Source organism: Eubalaena glacialis, chromosome 5, assembly GCF_028564815.1.
Source record: "Eubalaena glacialis isolate mEubGla1 chromosome 5, mEubGla1.1.hap2.+ XY, whole genome shotgun sequence".
NCBI classification, from domain to species: Eukaryota; Metazoa; Chordata; class Mammalia; order Artiodactyla; family Balaenidae; genus Eubalaena; species Eubalaena glacialis.
The window spans coordinates 140,528,224-140,550,545 of NC_083720.1; the positions used below are offsets into that span (position 1 = coordinate 140,528,224).

Sequence of the window (22,322 nt, forward strand, 5' to 3'; positions counted from 1 at the left end):
TTAATCTGCCATTACCTGTGCTCAGAGCATTAACAATGTAAACATTCAAGTCACTGCCAGAGTCTTGGAAAGCGAACACTTGCAGATACATATCAGGAAAAGAACAGAGCCCACAGTTCTCTAGGCCAGCAGATTTCTACCTGGCTGTCACTCCAACTGCTCAGGGGAGTAGAATGGAGAACTCTCTAGGGAAGTCTGGTTCACTCTGAGAGGCAAGTAAGAATCACCAGCTTTCCTAACAAAACAGCATTCTGTCATTACTTGTCTCCTCTCTGATAATTAACTGGTTTGCAACTGCTTAAAATACCAGGACTGTTTCTATAAGGCTAGAAGATAGCTCATAATTGCAGTAAGAAATAAAAAACCATATTGCTAGAAAGAATCTTGGAAATACGATGGCCCAAAGACATCTTTATATGTGCTCTCAATGTTATAATCACAGATAAATTGGAGACATCTTTCTATTAATAGAGCACAAAGTGCCTGAAAAGCATATTCTTGTCAAAGGATTTTAGTCAACAAACAATACTGTAAACTAATTTACCTTCATCATATATTGGGATGCCATCTTACAGTAACATCTAGAAATAAATTCACTATAAGAACAAAGACATAATATTCTAGTTATTTTCCTGAAAAGATTTAGCATTATATTTTCTGGTAACAAAGGAAGCTAAGACAGAATTGTTATATCCAGATTACTGTGTTCAGTGAGAAAGAAAAAGTCTAATTATTTATAAGTTTCTTTCACCTATCCCAAATATAAAGTTGACCAGAATTTCCAAAATAGTTAGAAGCTGCACATTTCCAGAAATGTTAGAGCTACTCCCTGGCAAGGAATTCAGCTCAGACTCATGTACCGGTTTATACTGCCACAAGCATAATATATGTGTCAGAAGGAAAATTCTGCAACTGACCTTTGCATTCTAGATGCTATCATATATTCAACCTATCTGTGTTATAGAGAACAAGGGAGACTGTTTCACTGATTAAATACCTGTTACCTATTGAGTTTAATTTGTAATTGGCAATACCCGAAGCTAAGCAATAGCATTTTTAAACAAATCTGTGAACTGCTCAGAATATATTTTTTAGTTGAGTAAGAAAAGAAATAATAAGGTAAAGTTTAGCTTTGGAAATCCTGTATTATAATTTTACTTAAACTACATTGAAATTACCCTATTTCAAAACAGAAACAGTTGTTTCTGATACATGTTCCATGAAGTATACATGTAGCATGTATTAGTAATTCCCATATTTAAACACACAAACTATACCTATTCCAAAAAATTATATGAACTTTATTTGCTCTTGTAAAAGCCAAATTTGAGGATCCCATTTAATAAAGCAAGGGCTTCTGTTCATTTCAACACCAGTCTTTCACTTCTTTAAGTGCTCATTCGAAAAAAAAATTAAACAAAAATAAGTAATAATAAGTAATTTGGGAGGAGGAAAGAAACCTCATCAAATTCTCTTGCCTACACACCATTTCAAGAGAACATTTAACTCACAATATCTTGGTCAAACCATGTGATGCTGGAACCGTACATCATCCCTCCCAGCATCTCGGTGCCCCTTCATCACTAATTCTGCAGGCAGGAAGCCAGACACCAGGGCACCATGACTTCTCCCTACAAGCCTCTCCATCAAAACAGACATGTCTCCCTCCTCTTTGCACCAGCTGCAGTGTGACTGGGCTTCCCGAATCATATTTTATTGTTTATAATGAAGGTGCTGCATTTGATCTAATTACTTTTCGTATTTCTTCCTTCAGGAGAAAGAATATTGTCCCAGGGTATTCTACTTTGCTGGTGCTGAAATGGAATCAGCAAAGCAAAAGGAAAACTAATATTCATAAAAGAATTTCCACTGCTTTCTGGTCACCCTTCATCATCTTTTTTGAAACAGAAGATGAAAAATAAAATTTCAAGGACCTAAATATAGACTGATAAATATTTATTGGATGTGATTTTGTATCTCTAATTTCCTGCTAAATGCATCTAAGTTGGAAAAAAAAAAAAAAAGAGTGACAAAACTCTGGATCGGTAGAAAAGGTTTTCTTGCTTATTTTTTAATAAGACAATTTATTTTGTAGGTATTTACCCCCACGCTTAGTGCTTCTCTGATGTGTAATAACAGAACCTCACCTAAGCCTGTTATTACTTAGCACCTAGTAATACAGATGTTTTGAGATAAGGTTAATCATTTAACTTTTTTAGAAAAGCGATTATTAAGAAAAAAAGAACAACAACAAAAAAATCGTGAGCTGGATTTTTTAACCCTCTCATCTTTTAATAATACAGTGTCTGCTTTATACTAGGTTGACACATAGGTTTATAGGAAGTCTACTATAATAATATGTCGCAATCTATCAGGCAACGCCTAGCCCGGGGGTCTCAAAGTGTGGTCTCCGGACCAACATCATCTGCATCACCTGGAAACTCCTTAGAAACGCAAATTATTGGGCTCCACTCAGATCTACTGAATCAGAAACTCTGGGTGGGGGCCAGTAATCCGTGTTTTAATAAGCCCCCCAGGTGATTCTGATGCACCTAAGTTTGAAAACCACTAGCCTAGTATTAATACATAAGTGGGCCTTAATAGATGATAAATTAGAAGGAAGAGGACGAGAGAGGAGGAGGGGAGAGAGAGTGTGTGTGCGAGAGAGAGAGGGAGCAACCCTCTAACACCATAGTCTAAGAATGGAGAAAATGCTAATTGTGCAAAGCAAACATAATAAACAGAAGGCTTCAAAGTAATCATCTTGTTTATTGATTATTTTGTGACATGGCTAACCACTACTTACTTAGAGTTTTCTAACTCTTAGATACATAAAAGGTTTTTTCTGTTTTTGAGAATGTCATTTAAGGCTTTTTATAGACGATTCAGGGAGATGCGGTCATAGGCCGATTTCCCATCTCCAGTACTTACTTTAGCTGTGTAACCTTCACACAGTACTTGACCTCACTATTCCTTAGCTGCACGTCTGAGAAACTGGGGTGATGCTAATGGTGCTTTCCCCACTGAGCTGTTATGAGGATTAAATGAGTCAGTATATGAAAAGTACTTAGAAAAGAGCCACAGTAAGTAAGCACTCCATTCACATTAGCAAATATCACAGTTACCTAGGCTCTGAGCTTTAGAGGGTCCTGCTCTGGCTCTCTTCAACTGGGCCCCTTCCCACTGAGCAGTGAGTCTGCAGAACACAGGCAATGTGCCCACCCAGAATTTGTCCCATCCTGCTCTCCATTTAAAACACCGGCCATTGACCCAAAGTCTGGAATTCTACCTAAATGGCCCCAGGCCTGTGTCTGGAAACAATGAGGCCCCCTGTCTCCCTGAGGGTGGACCAAGGAGCTGGTGTACTTACCCAAAGGCCTGAGGGGTGACCAAGCAGTGGCCAAGGGGTGTCTGGGGCAAGACATGGGGTGTCACGGGCAGAGCGCAAACCAGAGGGCTGGGGTGTTGTAGTGTGGGTGCCTGACGTTAAGCTTCTGTTTCAAAGACATCCATCTCAAATAAACACATTGCCAGCTGTACGGCACAACCGCTAGTAAACAACTCGATAAGGGAGCAGGTCACCCCGTCCGTGAAGTTGCCTAGATAACTGACTGCTTGAATAATTCTGTTTTTCCCTTCCCGTGCCCTAATTCCCACTCTTATGTTTTGTTTTTTTGTTTTTTTTTTAAATTTATTTATTTTATTTTTTATATTTATTTTTGGCTGTGTTGGGTCTTCGTTTCTGTGTGAGGGCTTTCTCTAGTTGCGGCGAGCGGGGGCCGCTCTTCATCGCGGTGCGCGGGCCTCTCACTATCGCGGCCTCTCTTCTTGCAGAGCATGGGCTCTAGGCACAGGAGATTCAGTACTTCCAGCATGCGGGCTCAGTAGTTGTGGCTCATGGGCTCTAGAGCGCAGGCTCAGTAGTTGTGGCTCACGGGCCTAGTTGCTCCGCGGCATGTGGGATCTTCCCAGACCAGGGCTCGAACCCGTGTCCCCTGCATTGGCAGGCAGACTCTCAACCACTGCGCCACCAGGGAAGCCCCCCACTCTTATGTTTTAAACTTGTCAATATTTTTGTAACCATGTATGGTGACAAATGTTAGCTAGACTTACTGTGGTGATGATTTTTGCAACATATACAAATATCAAGTTATACACCCGAAACTAATATAATGTTATATGTCAATTATAACCCAACTTTCAAAACTAATTAATTTGCCAATAAAGACAGAAACTGTGAAACCCTAGGCACCCCACCTTTGACCCCAGTAAAGGGAGAACCCCAGGTCCCCACCCCCCCATACCTGTGACCTTGCTGTGTGGCCCTCAGGTGTGCTGTGTACCCTCTGGTTCTTGCAAATAATACACCTTTTCTTTCAGATTTCTCTGACAGTGGCTGCAGAGGTGCATTTTAGATAATAAGAACCACACGGGTCAGTCTAGCCACAACATTAGCTCCAGTAGAGAAATGCCTATGGGGGCTGCCACAGTGGTATGGACCCAGGTAAGTGATTCAGACTTTCCTAGCCGACAGTGTCACTGCCAACAGGCTGAGACAGACACAAAACAGGTGTCCAGCTGCGTGCATGAGGGACCCCTCCCAGTGCCAGACAGAACCAAGAATGGGGCGCCCCATCACTCCCACTCCCACACTGGAAGGAATAAGTCTAAGTAGTTCAAGCATTCTAAACACCAAGCTGGTGTTCCCCATCACTATGAAAATATTCTTGTTAAGTTTGGTTAACAGAAAGTATTTTACTTACCAGTCTTCTACATTGGTTTATGAGTTTTAAATAATTAGGTAAATGGTATGTGGACTTCCATTTATACCATTGCCCCGGCTCCACAAAAGTTAGGGTTGGTCGTAAGTATAAAAACAACAGCTAAAGTTAAAAATATCAAAATAAGATGGTTCCATGTCTCTTTAACATCCCGGTTCTTTATTTTGGGTTTTATACCAAAACATAAATATACGTATCTCCAATATGACTATATAAAGACATATATCCAATATGGCTGCAACGCAAATGTTTCCGACCAATGCATTACTGATAGTCAGTAAACATGTATAGTCCACTTCCAATAAAAATGCTGCCCATGTGTATATGGTAGAGGCAAAAAAAGAAAGGCAGCAGCTCTATGGTATATTTGTGTAAGAAAGACCAGCGCTCCCAGACCACAGCCTGCAGTGACTTTTACTGGACCCCAAAATGACTGTGCCAAAATGGTGAGGTGGAATCTGCAGGGACCTCACCCAGGCACTACCTGGGACCCTTAGAGTTCAAAATGGTAAACCCTACAGCCACTAAACTCCCCCCAAGTCTGTCACCTTGTATAATCCTCAACATAATCCACCAGCCACTCTAACATCCTCTTTCTCTTACTGCCCTGACCAAGGACTTGTCTTCTCAATACTACTGCCCTTCTTTTCAAAGCCTTTTCACTGAGTTCTCTAGAGACTTACTCTGCTTTTAAAAGTCCCTAACACTCAACCTCTTCAGAGAATCCTCCCCTGCCTGCCTGGTCCTAACTAGAATCTGGCTCCATCTACAGGACAGTATGTGCACTGCAGCATTTGAGTCAGTTTTCCTAAACCCTACCGCTACTGCTAGGACGCATCTCTTCCACTTACAGGTAATAAAAACTTTTTCTCCTTGAGCGAAGCAATTCTGGCACATCTACCTTCATTTCCAGCACTCCTCACCCACCTCCCGCCCCACTCCCAACACATCAGTGTTGTCTACAGATGCTATTCAAAATGTTGTCTATGGATCACCTACTTTTTGCAACTGATTCACAAGGCAATAACTACAAAAAACTGAAAGTAAGCATTTAGAATTTTACAGCAACCTGACATCAGTGGAACTGTGTTTGAACAAGGTGCTGTCGAACTCACGTGCTGAGACACAGTGGCACTAGCTATATCCACGTATAGGTCTTTTTCTACCCAAAGTGTTGTCCAAACTTTAATGTGCATGTAAATCACTTGGGGAATCTCATTAAAAATGCAGGCTTAGGAGTCTGGGTTGGGGCCTGAGAGTCTGCATTTCTCATGAGCTCCAAGCGATGCTAATGCTGCTGATTCACAGGCCCACTTTGAACTGTGAGGCTTCAGACAACTGAATTAGGGGACTTTCTCCAACCAGCCATGCTGTTTCCTATGCTTGTATTTTGCAAATCTTTCTCAAATCTTACAAACTAAACCTCTGCACTTACTAGATTGCCTCTGTTTAGAGTCACAGGCTCTGTTTAGAGTCACAGGCTACTCACAGGCTCTGTGCAACCTTGGGAAAGTTAATTAACCTCTCTGTGCTGCAATTTCCTCACCTTTAAGTGGGGAATAATAAGCCTAAGTACCCCACCGGACCCTTGTGAGGCTCAAATGGGTTAATTAATGTAACAGTTATTAGCGTAATTCTGGCTTATGTTAGCCATTTTAATTTTTAAGTTTTTTATTCCTGCCTTATCCACTTGGCAAACTTCTGTTCCTCCTTAAAGTCTGCTCAAGTATCACTTCTATGAAGCTATTCTGACATCCTCCCACCCCAAAGTGAGCCACTCACTCTTTTGTGTCCTTAACACACTTTATAATCTAACTCTACTGAGATTTTCCTGCCTGAGAATAATTTAATTATTTCCATGTTTCTCTCTCATAACCTAGTGTGCATGTATTGAGAGCAAGAATTTTCTTCATCCATTTCTGTTATCCATAACACCTAGCATGTTGACTGGCAAAATTAAAATCTGTGAATTTTTGACGTGAATTATTATGAATCAATCTTACAGAGTTTTCTAGGCTATAGTTTGAACAAATGTTATAAAATATTATCATCAAAACCCAGAAATGTCACTGTATTTTGTTGGGAAGATTTTCTCTCTCAAGAAATAAAAATCAATCATGACAAATCATTTTAAGCTACTTATATAAGACTTAGGACTCTCTGACAATTACAAATCATTTATTTTATGGTGACAACAAGAAGAAAGGAAACATGGGAGCTGCTTTTAACCAGGAGTCTTTGGGGATGCAGTATGTGTCTTTTTTAATAAGCAACACTAAATGTATAGTCTTAGAATTAAACTTTCTAGATATTTTCTCCATTTTACCAATACATATGAATTGACTAAAAAGTCGTTACTCCAGCGTAAATAAAAGGAAATGCCATCCAGCAGATAATCTGAATTAGTCCTTTAAAAGGTCCTTATTTTTAAAACGAATGTAGCCAAATAGCAGTTTTTGAGTGAAATGCAACTTCTGAATAACATTTAGGGGTAAACGTAAAACACTATCTCCCTCCTCTATCCTCCTGAAACCCACTCCAAGCTCTAGACACCGTAGTATTCTGAAGGAAATGAGGACAGGTTAAACAAGTAAGAGTCTTAAGAGTGAAGGCACATGCAACTATTTTCCTGAGAACTCCTTGCACATGTCTTTGAATGACCGTTTCATTATGTCATCTTGCCTCAGTCCTCCGCCCCAGTAGTGGAAAATGGTACAGGTAGATGCATTTAGAAAAGAGAATAATTCAAGTTTTCATTTTCTTTATGTCTAAAGCTTTTCCAGCCTGGAAGCCTTCCTCTTCTTACCTCTGTTTTTTAGTGGAGGCAGTGTAGGGTGTAGATCTTTATTACATTCATTCCGTTCTGTGCAGCATTCAATTGATCTTCTTTGATGAGGAATGGGAGTGTCCTAAAATTGAACCCAAACAGCTATTAATAGGTTTCCCCTAAATTTCAAAGTCATATCATCCAAAACTAGTACATTAACACTATTTAGAGAAGTCACTTAAAATTCTGATAGTTTTATTCAAACATGGTGAAACTGATGTATTGTATTAGGTAATTTCTTTCAAATCATCATGTATTATCTTACTGCAACTTTTGCATTTCAACAAAATTACTACTCTATTTGTAATAACCAACATGTGTAGCATAAGCTGAGGAAGAAGGTTTGGCTTAATGCAATTAACCAAACTGGAATTTGAGCAAGATGATCTAATGAGTCACGAAACCAGAAGTTACCAGCAAAAATAAAATGAATATTTGATTTCTAAATGGAGGGAGAATTGACCCAGTGCGAATTTTCAAATTATTTTCCAAATTACTGAAAACAAGATAGTAAAAAAAAAATAAAAACAATTGTTATATCTTGTTTGAAATTTGGCTGTTTGAAATCTAGCCAATGAAAGGTTACGAAGTAGAATCAAATTATCTTCCTTACCCGACACTGAAAATCTGAGCCTTCTAATCCTAGACATCCAGAAGTGACCACAGGCATCCCAGAATCATCTTCTTCTATCATTGTGAAACAATATCCATCTGTGCTGAAGACCAAACAGGCAAAGTAAGTGTGTGTGTGTGTGTGTGTGTGTGTGTGTGTGTCTACGGTAAAAGGAAATGAAGATGTTTATCACTTGTTTCATTACAAACAAGAAGAAAGTCAATTACCATTACAGGTCACTATCTGTTTAAAGAATCCCCAAACTTCCTTTTATGAAAGTTGACTTAATTATCATAAAATATTTAGTAATATCTCCTCTGTCCAGAAACTTGCAAGAAAGAAGGATCCAAAATTTCCATATAACATATAAATTACTAACCATATATACTAAATGCTAAACACTTATTTTGGTCCTTCACAGGTATCACCTTCAGAAATCCACTCTAAGAAGAAGGTAGTACTATGCTTACTTTCTATATGAGGAAACTGAGGCTCAGAGACCTTGAGTAATTCTCAAAGGCTGTACAGCTAGTAAGAGGCACAGCAGGGGTTTGAACCCGTGCAGGTGAACATTTATTCTGGTTCTACTTGCTCTGAGGTAGTGAAATAAATTTATCTCTTACTAAGGCACACAGACTAAGGAGAGGTAGGAGTTGGGATCAGCACAGCCTAAGTGAAGTGAGTAAGATTCTGCCATGTGGTACCCTCTGCTTCCGGGCAGGCATATGAAAACATCAGGCTTTGTGGTTGTCTTATTTGGGTGTGGGGTAAGGATGGACAACAGAAAGAAGGGTTTTTAACAAGATCATGGAAGCCAAAGAAACAATACTTTTCTTTTCTGTCTGGTTTTCTACATTGAAAAGAACTTTCACTTATTCTATCTCATTTAATCCTCTCAACAATGATGAGAAGTGATACTATTTCTATTTTACAAATGGGTAAATTAAATTTATGAGAGTCTAACAAGCTTGTACAAGGTCACAAAACAAAACAGTTACAGAATCAAGCCTTGAATCAAGGACTTCTTGCTTCATTTCCACAGGGATTAAAAATGAAAAACAAGGACTATTATATATAGAACTATTTATAAACAGACACTACTGTCTTCACAAGCTCGGGTGATAAACGCCCGCAGACTCCCAATATAAGTCATAAACCACTACTGCACGTCTAAGAAATAAAGTACTAAAGGATATATCCATCTTTCTCTCATATATATGCATGCTCAGCACCCAACACAGATGTGACAACATAGTCCTAAAAGGTCATGGGAAGAAAGCTCTGAGCATGGTGTTAGCCGTGATTGGTGTGTTGGTCTATTTTGTGTTAGTGGTAGCGGCATTCTGCCATACATTAGCGCTTCAGTTATCATCAACACTCTTAGAATTGCTTACCTGGTTTATAAGCCTCAAGCGATCCAAAATGCCTCAGTTTATAAGAACTAGCATAGCAAAGTTCAAACATACTAATGAATGGCTAGGAATGGCCGATGATAAATCTCTGTGTTAGACTAAGGTCAAATGCATGAATACTGCTGCAGGAGAAAGACTGCCTTGGAACAGCCCATGCTCTAAATTCTTTGGGGCTTTTTAGCCAACGTACTGAAATCGCTATGAAAATCTAAAGAATGTAAATGCCAAAGGCAATAAATAAAAGACCTGTCCCTTAGAAATTTACTTTAAACAATATAAGCAAACAATACCCATGTGATTTTTTTTATCCCTTTCCTATACATTTAGACTATATGTGTAACTTATACTTCTCATCAAAAGTAAAATTCAGGAGTTAGGAATAAAGTCAGTTTAAGTTTCTGACACTAGGAAATCATAGAGCAGCTAGAAAAGTTTGATACAATATGTTAAATCTAAAAAGACTAATTTCTCCTTAATCAGGGGGTCTCCTTAAATCAAAATCTGAGAATACAGAAATGTACTGTTAGGCAACTTTAAGAATCAAGAAAGAAGAGAGAAAGCTGGTAAAGCTGTTGGCAGGTTACTGTTACAATGTCCTGGGAAATATAAAGAAACATCAGGAAGAGTAAATTCAAGCTTTAAAAATGCACTCCCTCGTCTGTGAAGAGGGGGGGAGCTAAAACTAAAAAGAGAGGATGGACACTACATTTTTGGTGGAGAGTACGCTGTAGTGTACACAGAAGTAGAAATAAAATGTTGCACACATGAAACTTATATAATGTTATAAACCAATGTTACTTCAATAAAAAATAAATTTAAAAAAGAGGGGACGGAGAGGGAGAGAGACCCTGGAAAGAAGAGTCGGTGTCCCGTAAGTCATACATTCAGATAGGAACTCAAATATTTAGTTGGAGAACCATTTCAAGTGCATATTACTGACAAGAAAGCAAAAATAATTTATAAGCTTCTTACTGAAATTGCTAGCTACTAAGGGACATTACCTGGAAACCTGCAGTACAATTACAGAAGCTTAAGAATTACTTGAGAACTTTCGACTCTCAAGCAAGCACAAATGTAAACACAGCTACGCTCTGGAGTCAAAGCTGATCAACGTCACCCATCACTAGGAGACATTCAACTCTTAACCATGGCCTTATTTGAACATTCTGTTGCTGGTTGCCATATTTAAGCTTAGTTTTTAAATGTTTTATATAGAGTATTACCCCAACATCCCCAGAGTGTTGAAAGTGATAACAAGAAGAGATGAAGAATTATGAAGGAAACAAAAGTTGAAATAATTTTAAACAAAATTGAAAGTAGTGAGATGTATACATGAACGCAGGATGAACCATTTGATTACAGTAATGATTATGAATTTTAAAAGAAGACAATTGACAAGGGGGGAGAGGCAAGATAGGGGTAGGGGATTAAGAGGTACAAACTACCATTTATAAAATAAATAATCCACAAGGATATATTGTACAGCACAGGGAAATTTAGCCATTATTTTTTAATAACTTTAAATGGAGTATAATCTATAAAAATATTGAATCATTATGTGGTACACATAAAACTAATATAATATTGTAAATCAACTATACTTCAATAAAAAAGAAGACAATGTAAATTAAAAAAAGAAAAAATTCTGCCCTTGTGTTATACGTAAAGAAAAGTAATTGACAAAACAGAACAGTTGCATACGAACATGATCAGTCATCAGTACTGAATGCCTCTTAACATAATGCTAATCCATGAAAAAGCAAAGCATTTGAAAATGAAAAGGCCATATGAGGTCAAAGTAGTGATAACAAAACTTCTGTTACAACCCTTGGATTGGTCTACAGTTTCATGATTCCTTGAATCTGCCCAATATTCCAAAGGCAAAGGAGTGCCTGGAACATCTTGAGAGATCATCGAGGATAAACTGCCTCAAGAGATCTTCAGCGTGCCCAAGTGAACATTTACTAGCAAGTAAGAAAGGGATATACTTAGTTTAAAGGTTTGAGGAACCAAATGATACTCTTTAGGTGGACGTGCATCCAGAGCCTGAAAGTTTTGCCTGTTCTCATTTGGGCTCAAATGGATTTATAAACAGCCTTCTGGACCCCAACTCATTCATTGTAGAGTGAGTACAGGGTTTATAAAGTTTACCCAAGTTTCGGTCCCTTTAACTCTATTTTTCCACTAAGATCTTATGCTTCTTATTGTAAACCCCAGGATTGTCCAGAAACAATAACCACCACAGTTGAGAAGGGACTGTTGTAGAAGTTTTCTTCTAACTAGTTTTGATCTTTATAAAGATTACCTTAACTATAAAATAATTTTTTAAAGTATGAGTTAAAAAGAGTTTATCTGATCTACCCAATCAGGGTGATAGGAAATTTTAGAGCACTAATAAAATAATCTAAACATTATTAAATAACTCAAAATTATTATTTAATTATTAAATAGTTTAAAATTTTGCTCTTGACAAAAACTCATTAAATAAATGGATACTTGCTCAAGTGCATCTACACACAGGGATTAACTGTTCTCTATACCAATCAATTTATTTATTCCGATCAAACTGAATCAAATTATTTATTCTACTTTTTTTTCCAGTATGTAAGAAATACTAGAATTCATAAATTTCTTTTAAGTTTCAGTCAGAATCTATTTGAAAGGCTGCTTGTTTTAGGTCAATTATAAATAGGTCCTTGAGAACACTTGTCTTCTAAAATATCTATTTCACATTGAAGGGGATAAACAAAGTTTTCAAAGTTTTCTGTCACAGGTAAACTGAAAGATACATACAACTTTTAGAGTTGCTATTTAAATCATGTAGACTTTAGTCAGTTAACTAAAACAGCTGAAAGCTGCTTACAGCTTTGTTAACGATAGTCAATTTTACAAACATTTATTAAGCATATTATGCCTCAGACTCAGTTGGATGATGAGAAGCAAGGGTGAGGAAGATGCAGCCTTTGCTTTCGAGGAGCTCAACATCTATGAACCAATCCTAGGAAAAACAAAGTCGTTCAACTTCAAGCAGGAGGGACAGAAATCACCAGCTAATCAAGTGCTTTCTACTGACTGGGGGGAAAAGGCAAAGAAGAATGTTGCACAAAGGTAATGACCAGAGTAACAGAACCCTACGGTTTATATTTGTTTTTCTACCCTATCATCTTAGGTGAGTGGGTTCCCATAGTAGTAGAGGGAAAGAGGGTAAAATAGATATGACTACCACCGCTCCCCTTCTCTGGTTTTTCCTCTGAGAGGTCACAGCACTGGGGGGAAGGTGAAGTTACAACATTAATGATGAGGTTACGATGTGAGAGAGGCCTTTTTACTTCATCCTCAGGAAAGTGTAACTATCATACATCCTTCTCCGGCAGCCATACCAAGTGATTCCGCATTTTGTTCATTTTTGTTCATTTTTCGTAGGAGGTACAAGATTTTTTAAACTTGTCTCACTTTCTATGTTAAACAAGCATTTGCATATTCTCACATCCACCACCCCATGCAGACCCTCCCTACCTCTCGCCTAGACTGCTCTGAGAGCCTTCAAGCAGAAAGCCCCCTCTTCTCTCTCAAGACTCTAGCCCATCCTGCACAGCACTGCCTGATAAATCTTATTTTCCTGCCTGCTCAAATATCTTCAATGGTTCTCTATGTATGACTGTACAGAGCCCTACAATGTTCACTTCCTATTAAGTCCAAGAGCAAATGGACCCATTTAAGTATCATTTATAACTGAGGGCCACAAAAGCAGAGTTATTCCTTATAAAAGACTTCATAAGTGAATTTGAAACCATAGCCTCATCCAACTGAATTATAAGTTCTAAAGAAGGACCCACCACTCTCATAAATGAAATGATTTTAACTCAACATCTTCTACTGGGGGAAAAAAAAAAAAAGATCATAAAGCTCAATGTTCAGGTGGCCTGGGCAACAGTGGAATAAACTGGATGAACAGAAGATGTACAAACAAATGAGAAGAATGCTCACTTTAAACACGCCAAGACCTGGGTCAGAAGTCCCTCTCTAAAAGCGCACACCACCACATTCAGCAGGAGGCTGAGAAGCTCTGGGTTAATACAAACTTTGTATAAGGGCTCTGTACAGCATTGCCCGATAAATCTTACATTTTCCTTCCTGCTCAAAAACCTTCAATGGTCCTCTATGTATAGTTGTAAAGAGCCGTATATTGTTCACTTCCTATTAAGCCCCTAAGCCTTCCCTTCTGCTGCCTTTGACTCTTCAGGATACAGTTGGAGACGTATCAAATTTCTCGTTTAGGCACCTGGTGTCATGTGCACATCCTTCATGCAATCATCCAATGTGATTTATTACACCTACAAACCCTGAAAACTGCCCAGGTAGGAGAATTTTTGGTCAGAACCCAGTAAGATAAATGAGGAAGTTTTTTAAATTACCTTGAAAAAGAGTAAAAAAAAATTTTTAGAACTGGATAGACTTGTACGAGAGAATAGAAGAACTTGAGGGAGGTGGTGAGAAAGGGACAGAAATGACTATCACAGACCACATCAAGTAAAACACGGAAGGATACATAAAGTAGGACCAAATTCTATACAGAAAAGAATAATCAAGGCTGAGATTACGCCTGTTAGGACAGGAAAACAAGACAGAACACTGGCACGTTGAAAGTCATACACCAAGAGTTATTAAGGAGACTATGCAGCTTTCAAGGCATGCAGTGATAGTCTGAGGTCCCAGGAACAGAATCTGGAAATGGAATAAGAAGGATAAACCATGAAAAGTAACACCTAGAAAGGTAAATATTTAGAAGACAGATATTATAATGAGGGAGACTGAACAATGGCTTCGCCTCTTATTTTGAATTATGGATATTAAAAAAATGGTTCTAATATTGTATTCAGCATGATATATTTGTACTACATCCTCTAATATGCATACCATTAGGCAATGTAAATGGCATGGATATTGGAAGCAGACACATCTGCACCATAGGAATCAAGGACAAGAATGACATGATCAACATTCCGACAAGAATGGTGGCTGGTAAAGTGATTGATGGTACTCATGAAGAGTTTAAAAAAAAAAAAGGGACTTCCCTGGTGGCGCAGTGGATAAGACTCTGTGCTTCCAATGCAGGGGGCCTGGGTTCGATCCCTGGTCAGGGAACTAGATCCCACATGCATACAACAACTAAGTAGCCTGCCTGCTGCCACTAAGACCTGGCACAACCAAATAATTTTTTTTTTTTTTAATTTATTTATTTATTTATTTTTGGCTGTGTTGGGTCTTCGTTTCTTTGCGAGGGCTTTCTCTAGTTGCGGCAAGTGGGAGCCACTCTTCATCGCGGTGCGCGGGCCTCTCACTATCGCAGCCTCTCTTGTTGCGGAGCACAGGCTCCAGACGCGCAGGCTCAGTCGTTGTGGTCCACAGGCCAGTTGCTCCGCAGCATGTGGGATCTTCCCAGACCAGGACTCGAACCCGTGTCCCCTGCATTGGCAGGCGGATTCTCAACCACTGCACCACCAGGGAAGCCCCAAATAAATAAATATTTTTTAAAAAACCCCAAAACCCTCTAAATTTTGTATATTTTCTCTGAATTATCATGTGGGATTTCAGAATCTCTTTTAAGTATGATGCAATTTTGATTTGGGCCACTTTTTGGATTATTCTCTCCAGGAAAGTGGGAGTGGTAATGAGCATGAGATCTACCTAGGACATCCAGCTTGGCTACAATCTGCCTGGTACCAGCCCTTATCTAAGCCCCAAGCAAGCACACCATTGTCTTTAGAACTGTTTTACCTAGAAGTGCAAGATTTAGTGCAGTATTACTCAAAGTGTGTTCCCTTGCAAACTACTTGTTACTGGTCTGTGAGTGCGTTCAGAGAAACTGAAACTTGTATATACAGCAATAAATTTAGCTCTGTTGAATTTAATTAATAGACAATAGAAAAATGAAGCATACAATTTGTAGGTATTTTAAAATTAATTTTCCTAGTAATTCATTTTTACTGTAGTTTAGAAAGTATCAGTGCACAACTTATAGGGGAAAAAACTTTGACCAGAGATAGCTCGAGGAGCACTGATTTGGAGTGCTTATAGGAACGGAGGCAGAAAGCCTTGGACCTATTTAGGTCTAGGGGCACAGGAACAAAAAACAGCCCTGTGATTCAGACATGACTGACCTCAGCTCACAGGAGACTCAACTGGAGTCAATACCTCGTTAGCAAAACGTATGTACAGTATACTCAAGAGTGAGTATTTCTGCTCCTTTAAGGGTCAGGGGTTAGCTGTTGGTCAAAAATTCAGTACTTTGTAAACTTGGCCACAATTTCTTTTCACTCACTTGGGCATGAACACTGAGTGACCTAGTAAAAATTACTTAACCTCTCAGAGCCTCAGATTTCTCACCTGGAAAAGTACAGATAATGCTACATTCTTTAGGGGAGTGCTGTGATGATTAAAGGTAGGTGAAAGTAAGCATGCTAGTAGTACAAAAGCTCAATAAATATTAGTTTTCTGTTGACTTCTACAAGATAACCGACGCATGCTATCATGGTATACCCACGTTTTTTTGAGGGGTTCCATTGTTACTGATTGCTGGCTTTGTTGTATTTTTGTTTTCTTCCTCTTTGCTATCATAAATCAAAGGTTGGAAACCATACAATTCACAACCCATTCCAATCTGCCCTCCATATCTACTTCCACATTAAATATTTCTAAACTGCAGTTATCAAGGTCAATAAATCTGATGGCTGGATTTCAGTTCTTCTCCTAACAGCATCTAATATGGCTGACCTTACTTCTTTCTCCCTCAGTAAACTTGGCTTCAGTGACACCATACTCACTGCTTCACTGCTAATTCTGAGTCTCCTGGGGAGAGCCTCCTTTACCCAAGCATTAAAAGTCTCAAGGCTCAGTGGTACTCTGGTAGATTAGATTGTTCTATTATTGTTCTCAATTCTTCACGCCACACTCTAACCATGGCTTCCCTTTGACTTTGAGCTTGAGGATGTCACTTGATTTGGTAAATGGAATGTTAGAGGACATGACACAAGGAGAAGCTTTAAGAGGTTGCTCCCTCAAACTCATTTGAGAAAGAATTTTGGGGCTTCCCTGGTGGCGCAGTGGTTAAGAATCTGCCTGCCAATGCAGGGAACACGGGTTTGATCCCTGGTCCAGGAAGATCCCACATGCCACGGAGCAACTAAGCCCGTGCACCACAACTACTGAGCCTGCACTCTAGAGCCAACAAGCCACACCTACTGAAGCCCGCGTGCCTAGAGCCCATGCTCTGCAACAAGAGAAGCCACTGCAGTGAGAAGCCCGCGCACCACAACCAAGAATAGCTCTCACTCGCTGCAACTAGAGGAAGCTCGCGTGCAGCAACGAAGAACCAATGCAGCCATAAACTAATTAATTTGCTTGTTTATTAAAACAAACAAACAAACACTATATCCTTGGTACCTGCCAGTCCAAGAAGAATGAAGAAACGTTGGGAGCAGGCCTGAAGCCAAGCCCACCCAGGCCAGCAGAGCCCAGCACAGTTGCAATCCACAGGAAGACACAGGAATGAAATAATAAATGTCTTTAGTGGTAAGAATCACTGTGATTTTAAGGATGCTTATTTCACAGCAAAAAACTGACTAATGGAGATTGGTTCAAGATGGCGGAGTAGAAGGACATGCTCTCACTCCCTCTTTCGAGAACACTGGAATCACAACTAACTGCTGAACAATCACCGACAGGAAGACACTGGAACTCACCAAAAAAGATACCCCACATCCAAAGACAAAGGAGAAGCTGCAATGAGACGGTAGGAACGGCGCTATCACAATAAAATCAAATCCCATAACTGCTGGGTGGGTGACTCACAAACTGGAGAACACTTATACCACAGAAGTCCACCCACTGGAGTGAAGGTTCTGAGCCACACGTCAGGCTTCCCAACCTGGGGGCCTGGCAATGGGAGGAGGAATTTCTAGAGAATCAGACTTTGAAGGTTAGCGGGATTTGACTGCAGGACTTCAGCAGGACTGGGGGAAACAGAGACTCCACTGTTGGAGGGCACACACAAAGTAGTGTGCACATCGGGACCCAGGGGAAGGAGCAATGACCCCATAGGAGACTGAACCAAACCTACCTCCTAGTGTTAGAGGGTCTCCTGCAGAGGCGGGGGTAGGCTGTGGCTCACCAAGGGACAAGGACAATAGCAGCAGAAGTTCTGGGAAGTACCCCTTGGTGTAAGCCCTCCCAGAGTCTGCCATTCGCCCCACCAAAGAGCCCGGGTAGGCTCCAGTGTTGGGTCGCCTCAGGCCAAACAACCAACAGGGAGGGAACCCAGCACCACCCATCAGCAGACAATGGATTAAAGTTTTACTGAGCTCTGCCCACCTGAGCAACAGCCAGCTCTACCCACCACCAGTCCCTCCCAGCAGGAAACTTCCACAAGCCCCTTAGATAGCCTCATCCACCAGAGGGCAGCCAGCAGAAGCAAGAAGAACTACAATTCTGCAGCCTGTGGAACAAAAACCCCATTCACAGAAAGACAGACAAGATGAAAAGGCAGAGGGCTATGTACCAGATGAAGGAACAAGGTAAAACCCCAGAAAAACAACTAAGTGAAATGGAGATAGGCAATCTTCTAAAAAAAGAATTCAGAATAATGATAGTGAAGATGATCCAGGACCTCGGAAAAAGAATGGAGGCAAAGATCAAGAAGATGCAAGAAAGGTTTAACAAAGATCTAGAAGGATTAAAGAACAAACAAACAGAGATGAACAATACAATAACTGAAATGGAAACTACAGTAGAAGGAACCAATAGCAGAATAACTGAGGCAGAAGAACGGATTAAGTGACCTGGAAGACAGAATGGTGAAATTCACTGCTGCAGAACAGAATAAAGAAAAAAGAATGAAAAGAAATGAAGACAGCCTATGAGACCTCTGGGACAACATTAAACGCAACAACACTCGCATTATAAGGGTTCCAGAAGGAGAAGAGAGAGAGAAAGGACCTGAGAAAATATTTGAAGAGATTATAGTTGAAAACTTCCCTAACATGGGAAAGGAAATAGCCACCCAAGTCCAGGAAGCGCAGAGAGTCCCATACAAGATAAACCCAAGGAGAAATACACTGAGACACATAGTAATCAAATAGGCAAAAATTAAAGACAAAGAAGAATTATTGAAAGCAGCAAGGGAAAAATGACAAATAACATACAAGGGAACTCCCATAAGGTTAACAGCTGATTTCTCAGCAGAAACTCTACAAGCCAGAAGGGAGTGGCATGATATACTTAAAGTGATGAAAGGGAAGAACCTAAAACCAAGATTACTCTACCTGGCAAGGATCTCATTCACATTCAATGGAGAAATCAAAAGCTTTACACATAAGCAAAAGCTAAGAGAATTCAGCACCACCAAACCAGCTCTACAACAAATGCTAAAGGAACTTCTCTAAGTGGGAAACACAAGAGAAGAAAAGGACCTACAAAAACAAACCCAAAACAATTAAGAAAACGGTCATAGGAACATACATATCTATGATTACCTTAAACGTGAATGGATTAAATGCTCCAACCAAAAGACACAGGCTTGCTGAATGGATACAAAAACAAGACCCATATATATGCTGTCTGCAAGAGACCCACTTCAGACCTAGGGACACATACAGACTGAAAGTGAGGGGATGAAAAAAGATATTCCATGCAAATGGAAATCAAAAGAAAGCTGGAGTAGCTATACTCATATCAGATAAAATAGACTTTAAAATAAAAATGTTACAAGAGATGACGAAGGACACTACGTAATGATCAAGGGATCAATACAAGAAGAAGATATAACAATTATAAATATATATGCACCCAACATAGGAGCACCTCAATACAGAAGGCAACTGCTAACAGCTATAAAAGAGGAAATTGAGAGTAACACAGTAATAGTGGGGGACTTTAACACCTCATTTACACCAATGGACAGATCATCCAAACAGAAAATTAATAAGGAAACACAAGCTTTAAGTGACACAATAGACCAGATAGATTTAATTGATATTTATAGGACATTCCATCCAAAAACAGCAGATTACACTTTCTTCTCAAGTGCACACGGAACATTTTCCAGGATAGGTCACATCTTGGGTCACAAATCAAGCCTCAGTAAATTTAAGAAAATTGAAATCATATCAAGCATCTTTTCTGACCACAACGCTATGAGATTAGAAATCAATTACAGGGAAAAAAACGTAAAAAACACAAACACAGGGAGGCTAAACAATACGTTGCTAAATAACCAAGAGATCACTGAAGAAATCAAAGAGGAAATCAAAAAATACCTAGAGACAAATGACAATGAAAACACGACAATCCAAAACCTACGGGATGCAGCAAAAGCAGTTCCAAGAGGGAAGTTTATAGCTATACAAGCCTACCTCAAGAAACAAGAAAAATTTCAAATAAACAATCTAACATTACACCTAAAGGAACTAGAGAAAGAAGAACAAACAAAACCCAAAGTTAGCAGAAGAAAGGAAATCATAAAGATCAGAGCAGAAATAAATGAAATACAAACAAAGAAAACAATAGCAAAGAGCAATAAAACTAACAGCTGGTTCTTTGAGAAGATAAACAAAATTGCTAAACCATTAGCCAGACTCATCAAGAAAAAGAGGGAGAGGACTCAAATCAATAAAATCAGAAATGAAAAAGGAGACGTTACAACAAACACAGCAGAAATACAAGGCATCCTAAGAGACTACTACAAGCAACTCTATGCCAATAAAATGGACAAGCTGGAAGAAATGGACAAATTCTTGGTAAGGTATAACCTTCCAAGACTGAACCAGGAAGAAATAGAAAATATGAACAGACCTATCACAAGTAACGAAATTGAAACTGTGATTAAAAATCTTCCAACAAAAGTCCAGGACCAGATGGCTTCACAGGTGAATTCTATCAAACATTTAGAGAAGAGTTAACACCCATCCTTCTCAAACTCTTCCAAAACATTGCAGAGGAAGGAAAACTCCCAAACTCATTCTATGAGGCCACCATCACCCTGATACCAAAACCAGACAAAGATACTAGAAAAAAAGAAAATTACAGACCAATATCACTGATGGATATAGATGCAAAAATCCTCAACAAAATACTAGAAAACAGAATCCAACGACACATTAAAAGGATCATACACCATGATCAAGTGGGATTTATCCCAGAGATGCAAGGATTCTTCAATATACGCAAATCAATCAATGTGATACACCATATTAACAAACTGAAGAATAAAAACCATATGATCATCTCAATAGATGCAGAAAAAGCTTTTGACAAAATTCAACACACATTTATGATAAGAACTCTCCAGAAAGTGGTCATAGAGGGAAACTACTTCAATATAATAAAGGCCATATATGACAAACCCACAGCAAACATCACTCTCAATGGTGAAACACTGAAAGCATTTCCTCTAAAATCAGGAACAAGACAAGGATGTCCACTCTCAATGGTGAAACACTGAAAGTATTTACTCTAAGATCAGGAACAAGACAAGGATGTCCACTCTCAATGGTGAAACACTGAAAGCATTTCCTCTAAGATCAGGAACAAGACAAGGATGCCCACTCTCAGCTCTATTATTCAACATAGTTTTGGAAGTCCTAGCCATGGCAATCAGAAAAGAAAAAGAAATAAAAGGGATACAATTTGGAAAAGAAGAAGTAAAACTGTCACTGTTTTCAGATGACATGATACTATACATAGAGAATCTTAAAGCTGCCACCAGAAAACTCCTAGAGCTAATCAATGAATTTGGTAAAGTTGCAGGATACAAAATTAATGCACAGAAATCTCATGCATTCCTATACACTAATGATGAAAAATCTGAAAGAGAAATTAAGGAAACACTCCTATTTACCATTGCAACAAAAAGAATAAAATACCTAGGAATAAACCTACCTAGGGAGACAAAAGACCTGTATGCAGAACACTATAAGACACTGATGAAAGAAATTAAAGATGACACCAACAGATGGAGAGGTATACCATGTTCTTGGGTTGGAAGAATCAATATTGTGAAAATGACTATACTACCCAGAGCAATCTACAGATTCAATGCAATCCATATCAAATTACCAATGGCATTTTTTACAGAACTAGAACAAAAAATCTTAAAATTTGTATGGAGACACAAAAGACTGAATAGCCAAAGCAGCCTTGAGGGAAAAAAAACGGAGCTGGAGGAATCAGACTCCCTGACTTCAGACTATACTACAAAGCTACAATAATCAAGACAACATGGTACTGGCACAAAAACAGAAATATAGGTCAATGGAACAGGATAGAAAGCCCAGAGATAAACCTATGCACCTATGATCAACTAATCTATGACAAAGGAGGCAAGGATATACAATGGAGAAAACACAGTCTCTTCAATAAGTGGTGCTGGGAAAACCGGACAGCTACATGTAAAAGAATGAAATTAGAACACTCCCTAACACCATACACAAAAATAAACTCAAAATGGATTAGAGACCTAAATGTAAGACCAGGCACTATAAAACTCTTAGTGGAAAACATAGGAAGAACACTCTTTGACATAAATCACAGCAAGATCTTTTTTTTTTTTTTTTTTTCCCAAGATCTTTTTTGATCCACCTCCTAGAGTAATGGAAATAAAAACAAAAATAAACAAATGGGACCTAATGAAACTT

General features: G+C 39.0%; 1 protein-coding gene across 6 annotated transcripts in view; it reads right to left on the reverse strand.

Moving 5' to 3' along the window:
* The window catches only part of BMPR1B (bone morphogenetic protein receptor type 1B), a 163,255-nt gene that overhangs the window by 36,042 nt on the left and 104,891 nt on the right, over positions 1–22,322 (reverse strand). For 4 of the 6 annotated variants that reach the window (XM_061191706.1, XM_061191704.1, XM_061191705.1 and 1 more), the window contains exons 3-4: positions 8,222–8,324; positions 7,588–7,690 (exon numbers count right to left, since the gene is read on the reverse strand). In XM_061191706.1, the coding sequence (XP_061047689.1) occupies positions 7,588–7,690; positions 8,222–8,324 (206 nt within the window). The remainder of the gene's footprint in view (positions 1–7,587; positions 7,691–8,221; positions 8,325–22,322) is intronic. The other 2 variants (XM_061191708.1, XM_061191709.1) reach the window with 1 other exon arrangement.